Below are 21,098 nucleotides of genomic sequence, written 5' to 3'. Positions count from 1 at the left end.
CATGTGAAAATAGGTCAATTGTTTTGCGCAGACCGTCGGCGATTGCAGCAGATTTAACATTTGTAGACGGAACTAAGTGATCGTGCCAGCCAGACCCCAAATGGCTTTCGCTGTTTTTCAACCCACTTGTCTGTCGACTGCTCACGTTCTCACAATGTCTTTCTCATCACATTGCTTCATTACAACAGCGAACAATGCGAGTGAAATTAATATCTGAGTTTTACATGACTTACAGCGTTTATGAGATTTGTCTTATCCTACTTACTGTTGTTATTCTGGAATTGCGATCATAACGGGATCTAAACGCGGCCACGGCGGCCGCATTTCGATGGGGGCGAAATGCGAAAACACCCGTGTACTTAGATTTAGGTGCACGTTAAAGAACCCCAGGTGGTCGAAATTTCCGGAGTCCCCCACTACGGCGTGCCTCATAATAAGATCGGGGTTATCACACGTAAAACCCCATAATTTATTTACTTTTTAAAATTGCGATCATAACCGTAACGTTTCTAAATAGTTGTGACGCCATTAGGGCTTGTGCATTAGGTGGTTAAATACACGGGGTAAAAGAGTTTAATGGTGAGCTTTATTGCTTGCGCGTCCAATACTCGCCCCTGCAACTAATTTCGCTTAACGGGCGGAACGCTGTAACTCATCCTTATTATTTTTCTGACAGTGCTTGTGCCGTGCACAGTGCGAGAGCGCTACATCAGTATGTACATTGTCTCGCGTAGGACAGCTACGGAAACTGATCGAAGTGCGCCGCTCTTCCCGCTCTGCGTGCGGACGCTAATGGTGATGGTTTGCGTCCACTTGTTTGAGAACGGCGCGTGGTTGCATTCCTCTCGCTGCAACGGCGGTCGGATTTACGAAACAATGCGCGCAGTTTTTCTCCGCCGGCTTCTGCTCTCTGCAGACCACCCTCCAGAGTGATACCACAGGGCTTGCGAAAGTACGAAGGCCAGAACTGACACAGAATGCAGGAACGCTATTATAGCGGATCAACAACGTTTCCTCAAGGACACCCCTGAAGGGCGGATTCTTCGAAGAACACAGCAGTGAGCCGTGTCGTCGGCTCGCCTGCTGCTCGGCAGTTGTTCCATGAATTTATCGAGAATGGAGCGATGTATGCATTGAATGAGATTCATGGTAATGTATATACACGTTTGTGGTTCGACAACAACGTGTCCCTTATCAATATCATCCGCTCCGGCGAACAGCCACATAATGCCTTGGAAGTGTTGAATGAACATTACGCTTCAAGTGGAGAAGACCTCGGTGAGGTTGCGTTTCGTGTAAGGAATTTATAATCAAGGAAAAACTGCCGGCGTTCAGCACTGTGAACGGGTACGTATACCCTCCATTGGTTGTGATTTTGATAGGCTTCGGTTACCATTCATCTTCACAGAGTGGAAGTGCTGACGATTTGTTTTCGCACACTACACTCCATTTCAGGCATCAGGTGCAACGCTGTGGAGGCTAGAGAGACTTCTTGTAGTGGCTCCGTTCGCACTTAGAAATAGTACAATGCTTTAAAGCGAAGCTGCTTATACCTACGGTTCCGCGCATTTCTGTGTATATATACAGGGTGTTTCAGCGAACACTTTCAGAAATCCTTAAACGTTGCCTGTGGCAAATAGCACAATTCTAGTTCATGAGCTGGTCTGCTCGAAGAGGCGGACATTACTTGCAAAAGAAATTGAAATCTATAATCGAATAATTAACAAAATTCACTAATTAAATTTTTAACTAATTACCTGATGGCCCATATTGCAATTTACAACTTGTAGCCGTGGAGTTCGCAAGGCGGATAGCCTTGGTAGCACGCGCTTATGACATTACAGCAGCTGCTGAATGGAGACACGTATATCGGTAATGGTTGCTTGATAGTATTTGCCGCTTGACTGGGGAGGTTGGATATAAGTTTGGGCCTATACTCGCCGTCGTTAAACTTAGCGACATACGCAGGCAGGAAGCAATGGCGCTGCTGGCACTCGCGCTGCTGGTGGCCACCTGCAGCGGTGCCGAGGTGTGCGGCGACACGCGCGACGGCGCCGACAAGGGCATCGTGCGGCCGCCTCGGCCCCTCCGGACCAGCGAGCGGCTGAACTGCACGTGGACGCTGCGTGCCGCCCCGGGGTTCCGGCTGCTGGTGCGGCTGGACAGCGTGCAGCTGCCGTCGCCCGCGCTGAGGAGCGCCGCGTTGCGCCTCAGCGTCGACGGCCGCGTGAGCGAGATCACGCGCGACTGCGTCAACTGCCTCGACGCCACGCTAGCCGGGGAGACGGTGGAGGTGCGCTTCGTCTCCAGGTATGTGCGTACGCTTCGAGTGCGCCGCCGGTGCTCCCTCGGCGGTGTGTAGTACTTATTTGGAACGGTTGTATTCGATGTGTACAGCGTTGAGCAAAAACATACCGCGAGGCCGATATAGAAACGAATGACGGTGTGAGGGCAGCAGAAGTCGAAGCCACGTGCAATGCGGGTGCCGATGTTCCTCGGACGGTCGCATTCCGACGGACGTGCGAAAACGCTCGGGTACCGTGTGATCATCTATATATTGCGCTGTAAAATTTCCAGAAATTTTCAGCCGTGAAAAAAAGGCTAAGAAAGATATTTATTAACCGGGAAACATGCAGCCAGTGCAAAAATATCCTGTCCTACGTCAGCGTACGGAAGCCTGCGAAGGTATATGAAAATACATGTTTCTAAAAGTATTGACAAAATACGGACATCGTCTAACCAATAATCCACGTTTTTGTTTGCTCGGAGGCTCTTGCCTTCGGAATTCTTGTATATGAATCACCAAATCTGCGCATGCCTACACGAATGACACGCGATGACATCAATGACATGACATAAAAGATATGAATTACATGATGCCATCGTGGTCGTTTCTTTAACTGAATATCTGTCAGGATATAAATGACATGAATATCATAACATCAGTCGCATGGATTTCATGACATGTCATGTGCGTCATGACATGAATGACCAGACATGCGCATGTCATCTCATCACAGCAACGATTTCACATGCTTGTCGTGGAATGTGTCATCACATAAATGATATGAGTTACATGATGCCGTTGTGGTATTTTCTTTAACTCTATATTTATACCCGCCGCGGTGGCTGAGTCAGCTAAGGCGTTGCGCAGCTGAGCACGAGATCGCGGGATCGAATCCCGGCCGCGGCGGCCGCATTTCGATGGAGGCGAAATGCAAAAACGCCCGTGTGCTTGCGCTGTAGTGCACGTTAAAGTATCCCAGGTGGTTAAAATTAATCCGGAGCCTTCCACTACGGCGTGCCTCATAATCAGAACTGGTTTTGGCACATAACACGCCAGAAAGAAGAACTGTGTATTTATCTGGCCATGAATCACATGACATGCGTGCATGACCTGATATGAATAAAATTACATAAATGTCATCCCAAGAATCGCATGCGTGTCATGCCATAAATTGCATGAATGTACCTCGTGACATGACATGGCGTCACATGCATGAGCATGTGACGCCATGTCATTTTTGTCACGTCATGAAAGCTTTTGTCTCGCCACACATACCGTGTTACATATTGTTAAAGAAACGGCCACTACGACGTCATTTCATGTAATTTATGTCATTCGTGACAATCACGTCACGACATGCATGTCATCTCATTCATGTGATGCACGTAACGTCATTTAATTCATATGTATTTATTTATTGTACTCTCAGGGCCGAAGCATTACAGAGGGGAGTGGTAAAAACATTTCAGTGAAGAGATACAAGAAGTCATATAATGTACCAATACAAATACAATACTCTAAATCAACAAATCAAATCATTATTATACAAATAATCTAACTATAAAGCAATTAAACTCACAAGATGATACAGGTGAGCACAAGCAAACGAGAAGAAATAACAAAAAATAACATGAGGTAAAAAACGATGTAGTTACTGTTAGTGAAAACATTCTTTTAAAGTTGATGGTCCGTATTGTCTGCAGTAGCGGTAGAAAGATGGTTCCACTCGTCACAAGTCCTGGAAAAAAGTGAATACTGGAAAGTAGAAGTCCTACAAAAAGGAACGGCAACTTTATGTCGGTGGTCAATGCGTGATGATACATACTGGGGAGGGAAGACGAAATCATCGTGTGGTAAACGATAGTGAAATATGTGGTGAAAAAGACACAAGCGATGAATCTTACGGCGAGATGCTAGTGGTGGTAGGTCAAGGCTCGATTTCATATTAGTCACACTTGTGGTTGTAACATAATGAGACAAAAAAAAAAACGTGCGGAGTTATTTTGAATTATTTCGGGTGAGTAGATTAGATTGTCGTGGAAAGGGTCCCAAACAGAGGCGGCGTATTCCACCTTCTTTTATAAAGTAAATGTTTCAGAGCCTGAAGAACGCGTGAGAAATTTCGGCGAAGATGTGCAACTGTTTTGTTGGCGCTGGCGATTATGGATTCAATGTGATCATTTCAGGTTAGTTTTGAGGATATAGTGACGGCAAAATATCTACATGGCGATACTACTTCCAAAGTAAATTTATCAAGCTGATATGGAACCGTGGTATTAGTAGATCTAGTTACGCGCATAACTTTGCATTTTTAGTGTTTAATTCCATGCGCCAAGTCTTACACCAAGCGGACACTGCATCAAGATAAGACTGTAAAATAGCAGTATCGTTAGGACTAGTTATTTCTCGAAATCTTACACAGTTATCTCCAAACAAGTTGATATGGGAAGAGACGCAGGACGGTAAGTGGTTAACGGAGATTATAAAGAGGAGAGGACCAAGCACCGATCCTTGTGGTACCCCCTAGGAAACAGGACTCGGAAGAGAGTCAGTGTTATTTACAGAGACAAACTGGGAACGATCTGGTAAAAAAAAAAAGAAAATAAAAACTTTTCAGCCACGCAAGCAGTTTGCAATCCAAATTTAGTAACTGCAACTTATATAAAATGAGATTATGGCATACTTTATCGAAGGCTTTTGAAAAATCTAAAAATGTACACTCAGCTAAAGAAGAACGATCGAGGATAGCATGAAGACGGTGAGTGAAACATACGAGTTGAGTATCGTACGAGAATATCTTGAAGAAACCGTGTTATGGAGGTGAAAAAAAAATGAATTCGATATAAGAAAACAAGAAGACTTGGAAATATAATATGCTCGAAAGTTTTACATGGAAAGCTAGTTAGAGAAATGGCGCGATAATTTAGACGTGAGCGTTTGTTACCAGACTTATGAAGCGGAAACACTCTCTCGATCTTCCAGCCAGTGGCGAGGGAACTGTTCTCTAGGGGCTGTTGAAAAATGTTTGTTAGTATAATTGATGAGTAATAGACTGTATGTACAAGAAACCTAGGATTAATGAAATCGTACCCAGGTGAGGAGGATGCTGTCATATTTTTGATAGTTTTCACCACGCCATTGTAGTCAACTATAATGTAAAATTATAATGTAAAATTATAACCAAAGACATGACTATAAAGTCTAAAGCTTTAACATGAGGAAGCAATGTTTGAGCTGTCGTAGAAAAGTTGCGGACAAAGACCATTTAGCATGCGGGCACACTGCGCATCAGGTATAGTGTTCCCTTCTGGATCAGCAAGACTGATTCCGCTATCATTTTTAGGGTGAAACACGCGCCAGAGCTCTTTGGGATCGGATGTGAGCATTAAAAGTAACCTGGTATTTAGAAAATTATCTTTAGCATTCTTTATCGCTGCTATGTACACGGCGGAAGCTTGTTTGTGGGCTGCCCAGTGGCCGTCGTCTGTGGACTGTATTGCTGAGCGGTACGTGTTTTTTTTCTTATTCGACAAACGTTTTATGTAGCGGTTGTACCATTGTGCATCAGCATTCACAATTATCGCACGAGTAGGTATGTATTTTTTTGTTAATTCTTTAACCTTAAGTAAAGATAAATCCCAGTTTGATCGTACCGCTCGCACTTCAAAACCATCGAGAAAACCGCCAAGAAAAGTGCAAAGTTCCTGGTTGATTAGTTCGAACTTCGCATTTTTATAATCTATTATAACTTGCTTTCTGTTTTTGCATTTTGGACGTGGCATGTTTATGCGAAATGACAGAATGGAGTGGTCGCTGATAGCGGGCAGGTGAGTGACGTTAGAAACGCATTCAGGGTGTGTTGCTTGTACGAGATAAAGAATATTAGCTGTTGATTCTGCAATTGTTGTTGGTTTCGTTATCAATTGTGTTGTAGAAAGTACAGCACACACATAAAAAAATCATTTGCGAGTGGAGGACGATTCGGCACAGGTGGCTCACAATCCCACGAAACATTAGGAATGCAGAAATCCCCCATTAAGAAAAGCGGTAAGCTCGGGAATTGAGACGCCGCAGAAATAATCACGTCGTGTAGTTGGTTAACCAAAATGGAATTGTGGGAAGCGGGGTGTTAACAGATGCCAAGACGTTTTGTACCTAAGCTGATAGGGCTGCGTTTCCGATTGACTTTTGGCAAAATCAGCAATTGTGGTGCGTATACGACGCGTTGCGGGTGAAAAATCTTCGCTCATAGTGATGCAATTTTCTTTTAGGTTTTACGTGCCCTCGAAAGTTTTTGTGAAGTTTTCAAACTTGATAGTTTGAAAACTTCACAACAATGGGGCGGCACTTGTTGCGGACGAAAGGTCCGATATACGATGCGCACGATCGATATCATTATCGGGCAAATTATCCGCAACGCGAAGAAGGGCAGATTTGATACTTGCTTCAGACTGCTCCCACGATTCAGGAGAGTCAGGCATACCACGGAAAATTATGTTGTCGCGACGCGATTTATCTCCTTTATCGTCTAGAGGAGATTCCAAAGACTCATGCCGGGCGGTAGCGCCTTCCAGTGCATGGCGTACTCCCTTAATTTCTTCAGACATATTGTCGAACGCATTAGTTTTTTCTTAGAGTTTGTTCAATCTGTCGTGAATGTTGTAAATTTTCATTTCAATACTTTTCTGACTGCTTTTTATGGCTTTTATGTCAGCGGACTGCTCGGCCTGACCTTTTGCTGATTTCACAGAACGAGTATGCAGATCTTTGAAAAAGAAGCCGCATCTGTTCTGGGGAATCATCGGGCAAGTCTTCCAATGAAAGCAATGATGCCGAGTGAGTGTCAGGCCCGGTAATTGTATCTACATCACCGGAGCATAGTAGCAGAAACATTAACGAAAAACAGTCACAAGCAATTTCATAAAGCACTTGTAGGCAAGATAGCAACATCAAGTGCGGGTTGTGGAATTTTTTTAGCATACAAAGAATAACGTTTACACACCTGCGAAGCGCAAACGGGCGAAGCGTGAGCCATGCTGCCTACGTTGCGCTCTTTCGCACTGAAGTGTTCAGCTTGCGGCCAGTTGATAAATCAGTCACTGTGCGTTCTCTAGCCTCAGCCAAGAGTTTATTGTCATGTGTGCAGGTCGCTGGTTTACTAGTGAAGACATTTATTCCGGAATCATACAAACGAAATGTTGGAAAAATCAGACATGTACCTCTAGAATACACAGAACAATTAACGTAATGTTTAAGAGAGGCAGAAGTAACATCAGCTAGACGCCAGACCCGTTATATACGCCAAGAAGAGATGGCACTGTGGAATCGCGCCCAATGAGAAGTGTGATTTTGCAATTCCGCTATGACCGACCAATCCCAGAGCGAGTGTATGTTGGCGTCACTAGTCATCCAGTCGAGGAATATCTGGCGCCAGCCAGACGCTGCTATAACCGCCAGAAATTTGGTCACTTAGCCAAAAACTGCCGAGGAACAAGGCGTTGCAAAATATGTGCAGAAGACCATCAGACAGACTGCATGATTTTCTGGCTGCCCGCAGAACAAAGCAGCCTGTGTTGAATATCAACACGACATTATCTATGGTCGTACCCAGCAGCGCGGTGCACGGGAACCAAACAAGAATATGATGAACCCAGTGCAACCACCTTGCGCGCAAACGCCTAAGCATCAGGACACTTCTATGACATACGCGAAAGTCGCAAGGGGACCACAAGACTGAGGACAAATTTTTGGGACATCACCAAACCGACATCAAGTTCGACAAGAACCTCAGGAGGGATCTCGTCAGTAGAGAAACCACGTGGCTAACACACGACAGGACACGAGCACACCGCAACCAGTAAGTGTAACGAAACAGGAGGCCTCCTCTCCGTTTATTGCTGAACTTGTCATACCAATGTTGTTTTCTGCTTTAAAAGCCATACTTGCCGCGATTCCACAGGCTCCTTCCACCTCCAGGAGGTCAAGGCCGCATTGTCGATGGAAACAAGTGATATTGCAAAACGCTACGTCAGCCACTGCGCTGGTGGAGCATGAATAATGATCAAAACGTCGCCATATTCCAGTGGAATGTGAATAGTCTTCGCTCGAAGTGCGCGGATTTTAGGAAACTGGTGGCTCAGTTCTCTCTCTTTTCCACTGTTATGTATTATAGCGGCCGGTGTAGGCAACGCTTTTCGGCTAGCTAACTCCGTTGTTTATACGTCCTCTCGATCTTCAGGACTGAGCAGAGCAATGATCTGTGTTCGAGGAGAGCTTATTTGTTGTATTTATTAAATTTTATTGTATTATTCAGACATAGAGTATGTTTTATGATCATAGCCCATATCACTTGTCATTCTCATTATTTTAGTGTCTATATATTTTACGTCATTTACATCGTAGGTTTTAGGCCCCTATACAGCCCATGTGCAATCACCATCTGCCATTTACCACTTCATGGACTGCTTCACACTACCTTTCTTGGCGCTCTTTGGTCATCCCTGGCCCTTGCGCCAATAAAATCCATATATCATCATCATCATCACCCACAAATACTGGATTTACACAAACACATTGGTCGCCCTGGTAACGCTTTGCGGAACCCCAATGCTGCATTGCTAGCTGCCTGCAAAATGCTGCGCATAACCTCGATTCCCACAGTGCGTGGGATCCGCACAGTTTTTTCATATATATATATATATATATATATATATATATATATATATATATATATTAAAGCCAGCGTCCTAGCTATATTGCAAAGATGTGACGTCAGGATTTTTTTTTCTTGTATTTGCGCCGCTTTGGCACAAGATGGAACTGGCTGTGTTGAACCTTTGGTTCAACCAGAACGCAGAGCAGTCATTTAATGAAAGTGTGTTAACTATACCCCACGGCGCTACATCCCGAAGATGCGGTGGCGCTGTCGTCGGGAGTGACTTTCGCGCGGTAGGCACTCCGCCGCCGAGCCTCCGCGCCTACATCTCAGTAGCCGCTGGGTTTCCCGGGTGCGTGTGTGGATCTGTGTGTGCGGTCCTTATTTATTCTATGGTTTTACAACGAAAGAAGCCCAGTATGCTGACGAGCTGCGTTGCGCCGAAATACGCAAGATGTTCAAGTTTTCATGGTTTCCTGTTGATGAAAACCGTCGCAAGTAATGGGCCACCGCGATAAACGGCGAAAGTTGTATTCCGATACCAGTTTATCGTTTATGCGCCGCACATTTCGTGACAGTTAAGCTTCTGTATTGTTTTACGTGGTGTGCATTAGCCAGCAAGGGTGCTTAGGATGTCATTACAAATTCTTACCGCACTGTGGCAAATCTAGATTAAGATTAGTCTTGAATGTAGGTCGAGCAAGCAGATGCACCTAACAACACGTTAAATTAACAGTGTAGGTAGCCTATCACAGGTTCACATACGCAGGCAGCATGATAACAGCAGTGTGGATGTCATAAACATGCCTAAAGGTGTTAATGAATTTCCACACTATAGAAGCAGGAGACGCGGGGCATGATCCGGCGTTCTACTTGTCATCCTAAGAATCACCCAAACGATTTCTAAAAAAGTACTGGCAAACTGCGGCATCGGATTGGACGCCGTACGAACGAGAAGTACTACCCGGATACTAGTGTACAATGGCTGGAGAGATCGGACGGCCGCAGCCAACGGCGCAGCTTGCGCGGGCCTACGCCGTCGCGGTATCACCCAGTAGAGGCAATCGCTTCTATCGCCTCTCATGGTGACATAGGAATCGGGTACGGTTTGTTTTTCGTGTGTAATAGTACTTAATACAGCAAAATTATGTCGAATGTTCGCCTGTTCCGTAAAGCAGCGCCCAGTACGAAACCACTGGCGCGATCATCGCGAGCAACTATCTGACGCCATTTCGTCTCGCAGATGGAAGCAAACAGCGACCGTGTCAGCGAGGTGGCTCAGCTGGTATAGTGCGTTTCGTTTGCTATTCACACCGATTACAGGGAGGAAAGCAATCTAAGGCCACGTTAATCGTGTTCACAAAAATTAGCGCACTGTGACGATCTGCGCCCAGGTCGCAGGTGCTGTCAGCCGTGATTGCGGCGGTCTGCGAGCTTGATCTACCGTCTCGTTCGGTCGTATTTCGATGTGGCCGACATGCAAAAAACGTGCATTGATTGCACGGTAAAGAACTCCAGGCAGTCAAAATTAATCCGGAGTCCCGTAACTACCGCGTGCTTAATAATAAAATGGTGGTTTTGGCACCCCGCCCACACTCCCCCCGCAAAAGAACAAACAAAAAAGAGGGAGTACGAGAAAAAAAAAGCGTGGCTCCAATCCACGCTGTGAAGGTGGTTGGACAGCGAACTGTAAACGACACCCTCAACAATTACTCATTGTGACGTCACTGGAATTCACACACGTGGCTCTACAAAGAGTGACATGTACTTAACTACACCCTTTATTACTTCACAAAGACAATATATTCACGCTGTTCTTCTGGCGTCATTACTTTCCGTGGTCTACGCTTGGTAGCCGGGAATGCTGTTGGGTACTTTCCCACTCGGAGTAGCTTACGCAACCGTAATCTTTACCGAGAAACACATGCGGGAGAAGGAACGTGCTTCGAATTATGCGCACACATCATTATCATGCATTATATGGTTTGCACTTCACACGAAGGTTTTGAATGACGTCAGCCACTTTCGATGCAGCTGCAAACCCAATCTTTACCGGAACGCGTTGGAGCACATGCTCCTTATCATCCATCATGTGGTTTTGATACTTGTATTGTAGTTTTTCTTTTGAAAACGAGTGCTGAGCTGTATGCTGTATGCCTGATTTAAAAGGAGATACGATGTTTGTATGCAATGTTTAGCCTGGCGTTTTTATTGCGATAGCAATTATATGGACACTCCAAAGCAGATTTCTGCCGTCGGCGTTGCCGTCGCCGTTGCCGTCGCCGTCGCCGTCACCGTCGCCGTGAGGTTCCGTATGACGTCAATGGAGATGAAATCGTCGCCGCGCGCCGCCGAACGCTGTATGTGCGAGTGAAAGGGCGCGAGGGACGCGCGCTTTCACGGGGAGTGAACGCACGGCGGAGAACAAACGCGCGTTCTGTGCCGTGCTCCCTTAAAGGCTGCAGAAGTAGGCGTCTCTTTCCTCCTTTACAATCACCATATATGTAGAGCAAACGCGCCTTCTTCTGACGCACGAAAGGCCGTGGGGGGGGGGGGGGGGGGCAGGGAAGGGAGGCGACGTTTAGCTGCGGCACCAAGTGCCTATTTCTATTAGAGGCTCCGGCAACAGTCAACAACGCCGCACGCAATTTGTGCGAACGCGGGCAAAACGCCGACGGCGTCGACAACAGTGCTGTGTGTTGCCGGTGCTGCTGCATGTCCAAGTTTGTACAGCGGATAAAACTGCTATCCTTACTCCGTATAGCTCTCTACTAAGTTGCTATCGCAATTGATGCTTCGCCTTTCGGGTGAAACTGCGACAACTTTTTTACTTACGCCAACGACACAGAAATTCCCATGGCTGGTAGAGGTATACAGCTTCGCTGTAAAAATTAGGGACAGCTTCACACTAGTGGTGAGAAGACTGGGCAAACAGCGAAGCTTGCGACCCCACCTAACTTTATCTCGGTTTGGCCAAGTTGTTGCGAGGTTATGCTTCGAGACTCGGCCACGTTTTGCGCAAGATGACCCTGGAATCATCGACAGCCCAAGGAGCAGGGAACACTCGGTCATTAAAGTATCTGGACGCGCAAACGCTTTTGCTCGGTTTCGCTGGCTCGTAACACCGGATAGTCTGCGAATCGCCGACGTTTCGCCGCCGCTTCGTCGGCGCGCTACTCGGGTTCGGACCGAAGTCGTCTCACTCGCTCTCGAGTAGCGGCGCGGGGGCTTTCGCGCTGCGCTTCCTCTTCTTCGGGAGTGACGCTCTTCATCGGCCGCCCCATCTTCGCGGTCATGTGCTCGGCGCGGAGACGGCGGGGCTTTCGTGTCGCCGCGGCGGCGACACGAAAGTGGGTCGGCGCAGTGACGTCACGGCTTAGCTCCGCCTCTGCGCAGCCGCAGCAACCATGCCGCACGGCGCGGTGACGTCATGGCTCGGCAAAGCTAAGGCAAAGCGATGCGCGTGATGACGTCACGGCTCACGCAGCTGTGGTGAGGCTCGCGCGGTCGGTGCAACTGGAGCGAAGCGTTGCTAGGCGACGCATAGTGACGTCATTGCGAGGTGGCGGTGTTGCGGCGTACACTCGACGGAGCATCGTCGAGTAAACAGCTTCGCTAGTTCACAGGGATATGTGCCATTGTGCTTGAACCCTTTCTGCACTACCACCAGTATCGGCCCACATTTCGGGCGTACACAACCGGACTACCTCCAGCTTAAACAGCGTCGCTGTTAAAAAGAAAGCCCCATCCTCGCGTGCAAATGGTTCGGTAAATGTGGGCGGAGCCTAGCGATGGCGCTATAGGGCTTAGAATATATTGATGGCGCGCAGCGTTGTTTTTAAACATGGTGTAGGTCTATACGACCCATGCAAATACTGTCTAAAGCTATGACGTCTTGATTAGCCAGTGCGGGAGACTTCATGGCAGCGTCGCCACCCGGATATTGTTCTGGCGTCTTTTCTGCATTGCCAAGCTTCCTCCACACTCTCCAAAGCGCTTGTTGCCTTTTGCGAAGAGTGAATACTGGTTCTTTAACCTTGTCTTTTATGTACCTTTTAAAGTAAGAATCACCAGCCTGACATCAAATCTGCTGAATAAAATTGTAATTATATGTCGCAAGCAACGCCTTAAAAATATTGCCTTAGAAGTGTGTCAGTTTAAGCTGAGCAGCCAGAGAGCTGAGTCGAGATTGAGAAGCAATGAAAAGAAGGAACTGTTATGGAGGCCTTCCTTGTTAGAACAGTACAGAAGGCCATACCAAGATGTTCTATGCAGAGAACCTAGCTACTGGCGCAATAATCTCTAAAAGTACAACGGAGAGAAGGGAGGGGGGCGGGGTTGTGGCTTTACGGTAGAAATTCATACGGAACTACAGCAGGATGGTGCCCTTAATTTGACGCCAAGAGACGCTAGCTCAAAAAATGCAACGCAGAGCAGCCAACCTCCCCGTTCGCACGCACTTTACTCAAGGTTGGATGAGTACTGGACCCCAAGGGTGGATACTGTATGCGGCCATAAGTGACGCAAGTCGAGGTTGCCTGTCTGAGCAACAAACGATGGAGATGCAGCACACCACTTCCACTAAAGATGTTACACATACTGGTTGAAAAATATGTCGCCCGAATGTTTACTCACGAAGTAACACTAATCTAGCATTCGCATAATTTACGTCAGTACACTACATTTAAATCGCTAACTTGTACCCCTTGTTTCTTTTTTTCGGCTTTGTATGCCTTAGGAAGAAAGAAGAAAGAATTTTTCATTTTCTTCTACAAAGTTCTGTTTTGCGGAACCCTCACACATCTGGTAGGTTGTATATGCGGCAAAGACGGGGAACCAGAAACAAAAGAATGGAATGAGCTTACGTCGAAACAGGACGGAAAGTTAATGTACGTGTACATTCATGAAGCATATATTCGTAGCGACGCTAATATTAAATCAAAAATTCGCCGGTCACGAACAAAGCCTTGTTTAGCGCAATCATTTGGCCACAGTTGAAGTCGCTTAATGGTCATCTGCGCCGACCACAGGCACCATCGCTCCGTGCGAATTCTGCGCTGCACCAGCTTGCGTTTCCCTGTCAGCGCTAAGTGTCAACCTTGCCGTTTTGATATCAACACCATAAAAACACCTCGTTGCGCGCAGTCCCCTGGCCGATGGTTCGGAGCCGGGCAGCTTCCAGCTTCGCTATCGAGCCTTCAACCCGAACCAGTGCGAGCGGCCGCGGCCCCCGAGCCAGGGCTACGTGGTGGGCCGCGACTGGCAGCTGGGGCGCGAGGTCCGGTTTGTGTGCAACCCGCCGCTGGACCCGGTGGGCCACGCGGGAGCGTCCAAGGCGCGCTGCGAACTGGGAGGCGACGGCGTGCCGCGCTGGAGCCGCGCTGCTCCGCGCTGCGCGCCCAGCGACTGCCGCCGGGGCCCCGTGCGGCGCGACGCTGGTGCCGGCGCCATCGCGAGCCCCGGCTACTCGGAGAAAAGGCTGCCGGCCAACCGTCGCTGCGAGTGGCACATCAGCGCGCAGCCCGGACACCAGGTGGGACTTGCATGCTTCGCACGTCCGGGACGCATGCAGTTCAAGTTACGCGACCATCGTAATAAGAAGTGCGGCAACTATTATACAATCAACGAGGGTTGAGATGCTGTCGATTAGTGTAGCGCAGTGTTTACATGCTCATGTGCTGCTGCTTATGTTGGTGGTGCCCCTCTCGTGTCTTCTTTGCATTGACCAGTAGTATTGCTGGCGAACAGTAGAACACGCAGGCTATAGATAAAGCAAGACGCACGGCATCCTATCAGCATAGTTTGCACTTTCGCTATTACGGCGAATAGAATGCGACTAGTTCAACCAACGGTTTTTCTGCACCAAAGAAACACCAGGGTGGAGCTGCGACATGTAGGGTGCTTTACTGGAAGAAGAACTGGCATCAACCACACCTACCTCTCACGTGCATTGAGCGATAGGCTTGTTAAGCCGCTAGTGAAGTAGTACTGTTCTCAATTCCTGTCATGTACGCAGCGCGAAGCGGCTTCGATGCCAGTGTCACCCACTGATGCCAACCCCAGAGATTTATCCCTAGACTTAGGGATTCTGTGGTCTATTTAGGTATTTACCGTATTTCTCGAAGTGTCTAGGAATTTCTAAAGATGCAGTTATTTCCCCATTTATGCCGTTATGCTCGTATTCAAAAGAAGCCACGCAGACTTTAGCAAGGTTACTGGAACCCGCTGCTTCTTAACTCTCTAGCACTACCGGTAGAGGTGGAGCAGCGCGCCCGGAGTAGCGGGGTCGCTAGAACTAGTGGCGCTGCCGTCAGTCGCGACATCTTTCAATTCTGGCATCGTAACAGGAGAGGGGGAAGCGGGTGCCGCTGTTACCTCGACGGCCGTATGGGGCAAGTCTTCCGTCGGCCCTGTAATTGAAGTGGCCCTACTAACATAGTGTTTCTTTTATTCGATAGCAATTATATGGAAACTCCAAGCGGATTTCTCGTCGTCGCCATCGCCGTGAGCTTGCGTATAATGTCCAAGGGCGATGATTCGATAAAATCATCCCCGCGCGCTGTATGCTGTATGTGCGAATGAAAGCGCGCGAGAGACACGCTCTTTCACGGAGAGCGAGCGCACGGCGGAGAGCAAACGCGACGTCTTCCGTTGCGCGAAAGGCAGTGGAGAGATGGGTGGGAGAGAGGGGGTGCGGCACCTGGCTCTGTGAGCAAGCGTACTTGCACTTTGCGCGGCTGCGGGCGGTCGCGCGCACCGTATCTTGGAAGCAATCTGCAACACGGCTCCTACCTTGTATTTGCTGTGCTTTCGGCACCCAGTTTCCGTTGAAGCGATACACCGCACGAACCTTCAATCGCTGCTGCTGGCGAGCTTACTCACGCCAGCGTTTTTACAGTGGTTGTGTGTGGTCAGCGAGTGTGATCTAGTCAAGTTTGTCTGTGCGCGCTGACACCATGCTTGTTAATTCAGTTTGTAAGCGAATGTGTCCAAGTTTACACAGCCGATAAAACTACTATCCTTACTGCGTATAGCTCTCCACTAATTTGCTACCGCAATTGATGCTTCGCTATTTGGGCGAAACTGTAAGGTATTTGACCAAGAAGGGCGTTCAGCGCTGCCCTCTATGCTTCGTTCTGGAAACCCTTGTTTGCTTCGCTTCGCGAAAAAGGGCGAAGACTTGTCGCAGCGGGGTATTACAGCTGCGCCGTAGCGCGTGTAAAAGCGAAACTGTTGGAGGTGGGCCAGTTTTATCTTTTGCGCGCTCGAGAACGCATACTTGGCAGTTTACAATATTTTTACTTTCACAGTGCCTCGTACGTTCATGGTTCCAAGATCTCTGTGTACAGTAGACGTATTACCAAAGTAAATGGCAACTTGTGGAGCGGGCGGCGACGAGCAAGGTGAGCCGAGTAAAAAAGTCGCAATTTCGCCGGAAAGGCGAAGCATCAATTGCGATAGCAAATTAGTAGAGCTATACGGTGTAAGGATAGTAGTTTTATGGGCTGTATAAACTTGAACAAATTCGCTTACTAACTGAAATAACAAGCATGGTTTCAGCGTGCACAAGCAAACATGAATAGATCATACTCAATAGAGAGTTTTAGAATAATTTGGAGCCCCAAAGAAATAGCGTTGACACCACTGCGCATGCGCGAGACGCTAACTGCGTTTGGGTTTTGCGTTGGGCACGCTATTTCACCGATTTAGCGAGAGCCCCCAAAAGCAGCCCCAAAAGCTTTGCGTCAACAAACATGGCGGTACCCATCGAAGCGACGGCTCTCCGAGTACCAAACTAGGTTTGATTTGTGGTAACGCGTGAAGTTCGTAAGCTAGGAGAAGTGACTGCGGTTATCGCTTTCTCTCAACTGACGTGTGTAATGAAGATTGATTCAATAGACGCCGCTGATTCCGAATTCAATTGTCGATTTCATGGCTCGTAGGCCTAACGTGGATTAGCTTGGCTGGTGAAGGCACGTCAAGTTGGTTACTCAAAATTAGGCGCAACAAATCGCTTACTGCTAATAGAATAACCTCTCAATTGTAATTAAACGCAAAACCACGAAAGTCAAAATTACTCTTCCTATCATAAAATGTGGTAGTTTATTTTAATACTTTTTCCTTGACACCGTAGTGACGCTGCAAGCGCAAGACGCTATTCGCAAACGCAAAGCCCTATTCTAAAACTCTTCACTCTTGCATGCCCCAACGCTGACACCCGCAAAGCTCTCTGGGGCCCCAAACATTTGGGGCCCCTATTCTAAAACTCTCTATTGACCGCAGACACCTCTGTCGAAACGCTGGCGTGAGCAAGTGCGGCTGCAGTAGTGAGCTACGCTCTTGGTGCCGCATCACAACGTCGGCCTCCCTCCAAACCCCCCACGGCCTTTCGCCCGATGGAAGACGTCACGTTTGCTCTCCGCTGTGCGTTCGCTCTCCGTGAAAGCGCGCGTCTCTCGCGCGTTTCACTCCCACATACAGCATACATCGCGCGGCGACTATTTTATGGCCCTTGGATTTTATATGGAAGCTCACGGCGACGCCGACGGCAGAAATCTGCGTGGAGTTTCTATATAATTGCTATCGCAATAAAAGAAAGAAATTTACTTTGTCTTTCAACAAGACATATAAAGATGTGAACAGAAGCGATCACAAAGCTCTGCGGCACCGTGAAGCATAACGCACGTATAACAATTTGGCAGTAACTATTTTAGGGATGTTATAACACGATAGCGTTAAGGGCCCCGTGTCGTGTCGCAGGAAATCCGGTATTGGCGTGGATGTCGGCGTCCGTGGCGGAAAAAATCATCCCCAACCACCCCGACCGCGCAGACCCTCCGCGTGGCGCGATGTGTTAGTGCAGGAGCAAATCATTCCGAACCACCGCGACTGCGCGGGCCCCCATGTGGTGCAGGGTCTTGATGTACAAAAGTTGAATTTCTCACAGTGAAATCCGTCAGGAAAATGGTAAACTACGACTTACAGGCATGGTGGCGTCGGACTGTTATTTAAATATACGAGAAAACATAATTCTGTGATGAGGAAACTCAAACACAAACCCCGTTTGGCAGCATTTCTACCGAAGGAGGTTGAAAGAAGCTCGGGTATGCTACTTGCGAAAATCTGATCCAGATGGCGCTCGCATCCTCGGCAGGTTAGGAAACCTCGATGCCCAGTGCCGCTTTCAGGGTGGGGACACCCACGCTTTTCGGCGCCATCTTGGTTCTTTCCAATACGGAGGCGCTGGGCGTGTGGCGGCTGCAGATTAACAATTGGGCAGAAAGAAAGGGTGACTGGCGTGCTAAGGGCGATACCGATGCGATTTAAATGCAGATTTTTTGCTTTACCATCTGATAAACAGTTTGCTTGCATGGAGTGCTCATTTCAAAAGTGGTTGTCTGACACTTCCCGCGTGTATCATGACCTGAAGGTAGCACGATTTGTTTGCGAGGTTATCCCCTTTTTTATTTACTCATTTCACTGGTAAACGACCCACAAATATTACTGGAATTGTACACTTGATGAACTGTCAAGTTTGAAGCTCTTTTAATAGTAATCTTGCTTCTTAGGGTTTTCCCGTCATATTTATGAAACTGGGAGAAGAATTAGAAGACGTCGCGTGAGTAGGCCTGCAGCAGTTCAGGTACCTGCTGGAGAAGAAAAATGCATTGAGAACAGGGTTCAACGCTCATACACAATTTATTTACAAAAGTAAGCACTAATTAATCCACTTTATAGGCTCTCAGCGAGGATATCTGGATAAAATGTGGTTGCCGTACTGCATGCTCGTACCTGCTACAGTCTTGCTAGCATAACACTGAGTTGCCTTTTCAGAAGTGTTAAGCCATCGCAGATAGATGCTGAGATGTGTGGACACAAATCGCTCAAGAAGTTTTTCAGTCACGTCTTTGTGCTGATAACAGGGGTTTTCTGGCAAGGTTACATTCTTTCCAATAGTTTCCTTCAGTGCTTTCAATGGTTTCTCAGACAGCTCAGATCTTAAGCTTCAGCAAAAGACTTGAGAACACACTCACTTTAACAAACAAAGTCCAGAATTTGTCTGCTAGCATAAATTAAAATTTGCCGCCTTGGACATATTCTTTTAGTTGAGCGAGGTGGTGTTCCTATCCACGTTCTTCAGCCGCTAGCATGCACACAGAGCAGTGTTCCACACTGCGGAAAATCAGCTTTACGAAAAAGCCTGCCAAGTGGGCGAGCACATCTTCCCCAAGAGAAGAAACTTCCACTAAGTCTAGAATGAAGTCGCTTCTCTCATCACTCTCTTCTGACTGAGTGATGCTTTGTGCTTATTTAGTTTTTGCTGAAAGAAAATCGACCAGGTAGGTACTGTCATCGATCGCGTATCCAGGAAACGAGTTTACAAGTGCCCCAATACAATACAATACAAGCTACAAAAAAGGTCAATTCACAAACGTCTAGAATAAACCTACTGCGTTACAACAAGTCAAACACGGCGATCACTCAATACTGCAGCCTTATAATCACTAGAAAAGGCACGCCAACATCTACAAGCCAATTCTCTGTGAAAATGAAAAGGATTACAAAGGGACATTATCTTTAACAAAATCATGATCCTCACTCGCATATCTTCGTTGTGTCCGTCGGTACCCAGCTGTCACGTTTTACTTGCGCTGCCCTTCCTTCGTTCAACGTCGCGCGGGGTAACAAAATACCCGCGGCTCTTTCGCAGTCGATGCAGTGCACAGAGCGACAAAGCAGCCCGTCATGTTTCGTTAACAAGCACGAACATCACAAGAGACTGCACGAAACACGAGCTCTCCCACCACAATGCTACAAAGAAAGCAAATGAAGCGCGCGTCCGTTCAGCTCGACAGCCGGCGCGAAAGAACCAACATGGCGCCGAAAAGCCAGAGCGGCGGCGCGGCGCGGGGCGGTTCAAAGGCTGTCCGCACCGTGTAAGCGGCGCTGGCATCGAGGCGCCATACGGCAGGTCAAAACTGGGACTTGGCCGGCCTAATGCGTTTTGGACAAGCGCGCGCATCGGGGCAATAGCAAACAATTAATAAAATAATAGAAAAAAGGTGCTAGGGCCTTCACATTTTAATATAAGATGACTTATATTGCCTCTGGAAGAACGTCTTCCCAGCAATGCATTGCTGTTTAAACGCGAATCCGACTTTGAGGGGATCGCGGTAAGCTTGGTCTTTGTACGGTGGCTTTCGCACGTTTTGTGTTGCGGTAAAGCCCACTCAAGGAAAAATACGATGCGAACGGGAACGCTATCGTGTTCCACGCTTAAAGGCGAAGCTTAAGCGTCCTCCAATTTTTTCACAATCTAAGTATTTTTGGGGTCTCAATCTAGGGATAATATGGCATACCGAGTTGGCAACACTGGTGTCATCAGTGGAAGCAAATGCGACAGGTGTAAATGTAGGTACCAATGATATCTTGGGTGAAGATTTCCTATAAACCTTTACCGAAGGTAGAGCAGTGTAAGAATTGGGTTGAAGATCAATATGCAGAAGAATAAAATAATGTTCAATAGCCTGGCAAGGGAACAAGAATTCAGGATCGCCAGTCAGCCTCTAGAGTCTGTAAAAGAGTACGTTTATCTAGGTCAATTACTCACAGGGGACCCTGATCATGACAAAGAAATTTACAGAAGAATAAAATTGGGTTGGAGTGCATACGGCAAGCATGGCCAAATCCTGACTGGGAGCTTACCGCTGTCGTTGAAAAGAAAAGTGTACAATCATTGCATTCTACCGGTGCTAACATATGGGGCAGAAACTTGAGGTTAACAAAGCTCGAGAACAAGTTAAGGACCGCACAGAGAGCGATGGAAAGAAAAATGTTAGGCCTAACGTAAAGAGACAAGAAGAGAGTGGTATGGATTAGAGAACAAACAGGTATAGCCGATATTCTAGTGGACATGTAATGCGTGGGATGGATAACCTGTGGACCATTAGAGCTACAGAATGGATACCAAGAGAAGGGAAGCGCAGTCGAGGATGGCAGAAAACTAGGTGAGGTGATCAAGTTAGGAAATTTGCAGGCGCATGTTGGAATCAGCTAGCGCAAGACAGGGGTAATTGGAGATCGTAGGGAGATGCCTTCGTTCTGCAGTGGACATAAATATAGGCTGATGATGATGATACCGAAGCGCTGATATGT

The 21,098-nt window shown here is 47.4% G+C and overlaps 1 protein-coding gene across 2 annotated transcripts in view; it reads left to right on the top strand.

Moving 5' to 3' along the window:
• LOC119461823 (CUB and sushi domain-containing protein 3) overlaps positions 1 to 21,098 on the top strand; it is a 146,421-nt gene that overhangs the window by 17,205 nt on the left and 108,118 nt on the right. For both annotated transcript variants that reach the window (XM_037723195.2, XM_049672276.1), the window contains exons 2-3: positions 1,969 to 2,310; positions 14,088 to 14,475. In XM_037723195.2, coding sequence (XP_037579123.1) covers positions 1,979 to 2,310; positions 14,088 to 14,475 — 720 coding nt within the window. In that variant the 5' untranslated portion in view covers positions 1,969 to 1,978. The remainder of the gene's footprint in view (positions 1 to 1,968; positions 2,311 to 14,087; positions 14,476 to 21,098) is intronic.

The sequence above is a fragment of the Dermacentor silvarum genome, chromosome 8 (genome assembly GCF_013339745.2).
Source record: "Dermacentor silvarum isolate Dsil-2018 chromosome 8, BIME_Dsil_1.4, whole genome shotgun sequence".
Classification (NCBI taxonomy): domain Eukaryota; kingdom Metazoa; phylum Arthropoda; class Arachnida; order Ixodida; family Ixodidae; genus Dermacentor; species Dermacentor silvarum.
Note: the sequence above shows the minus strand (reverse complement) of the source record. Positions and strands in the feature narration are given on the sequence as shown.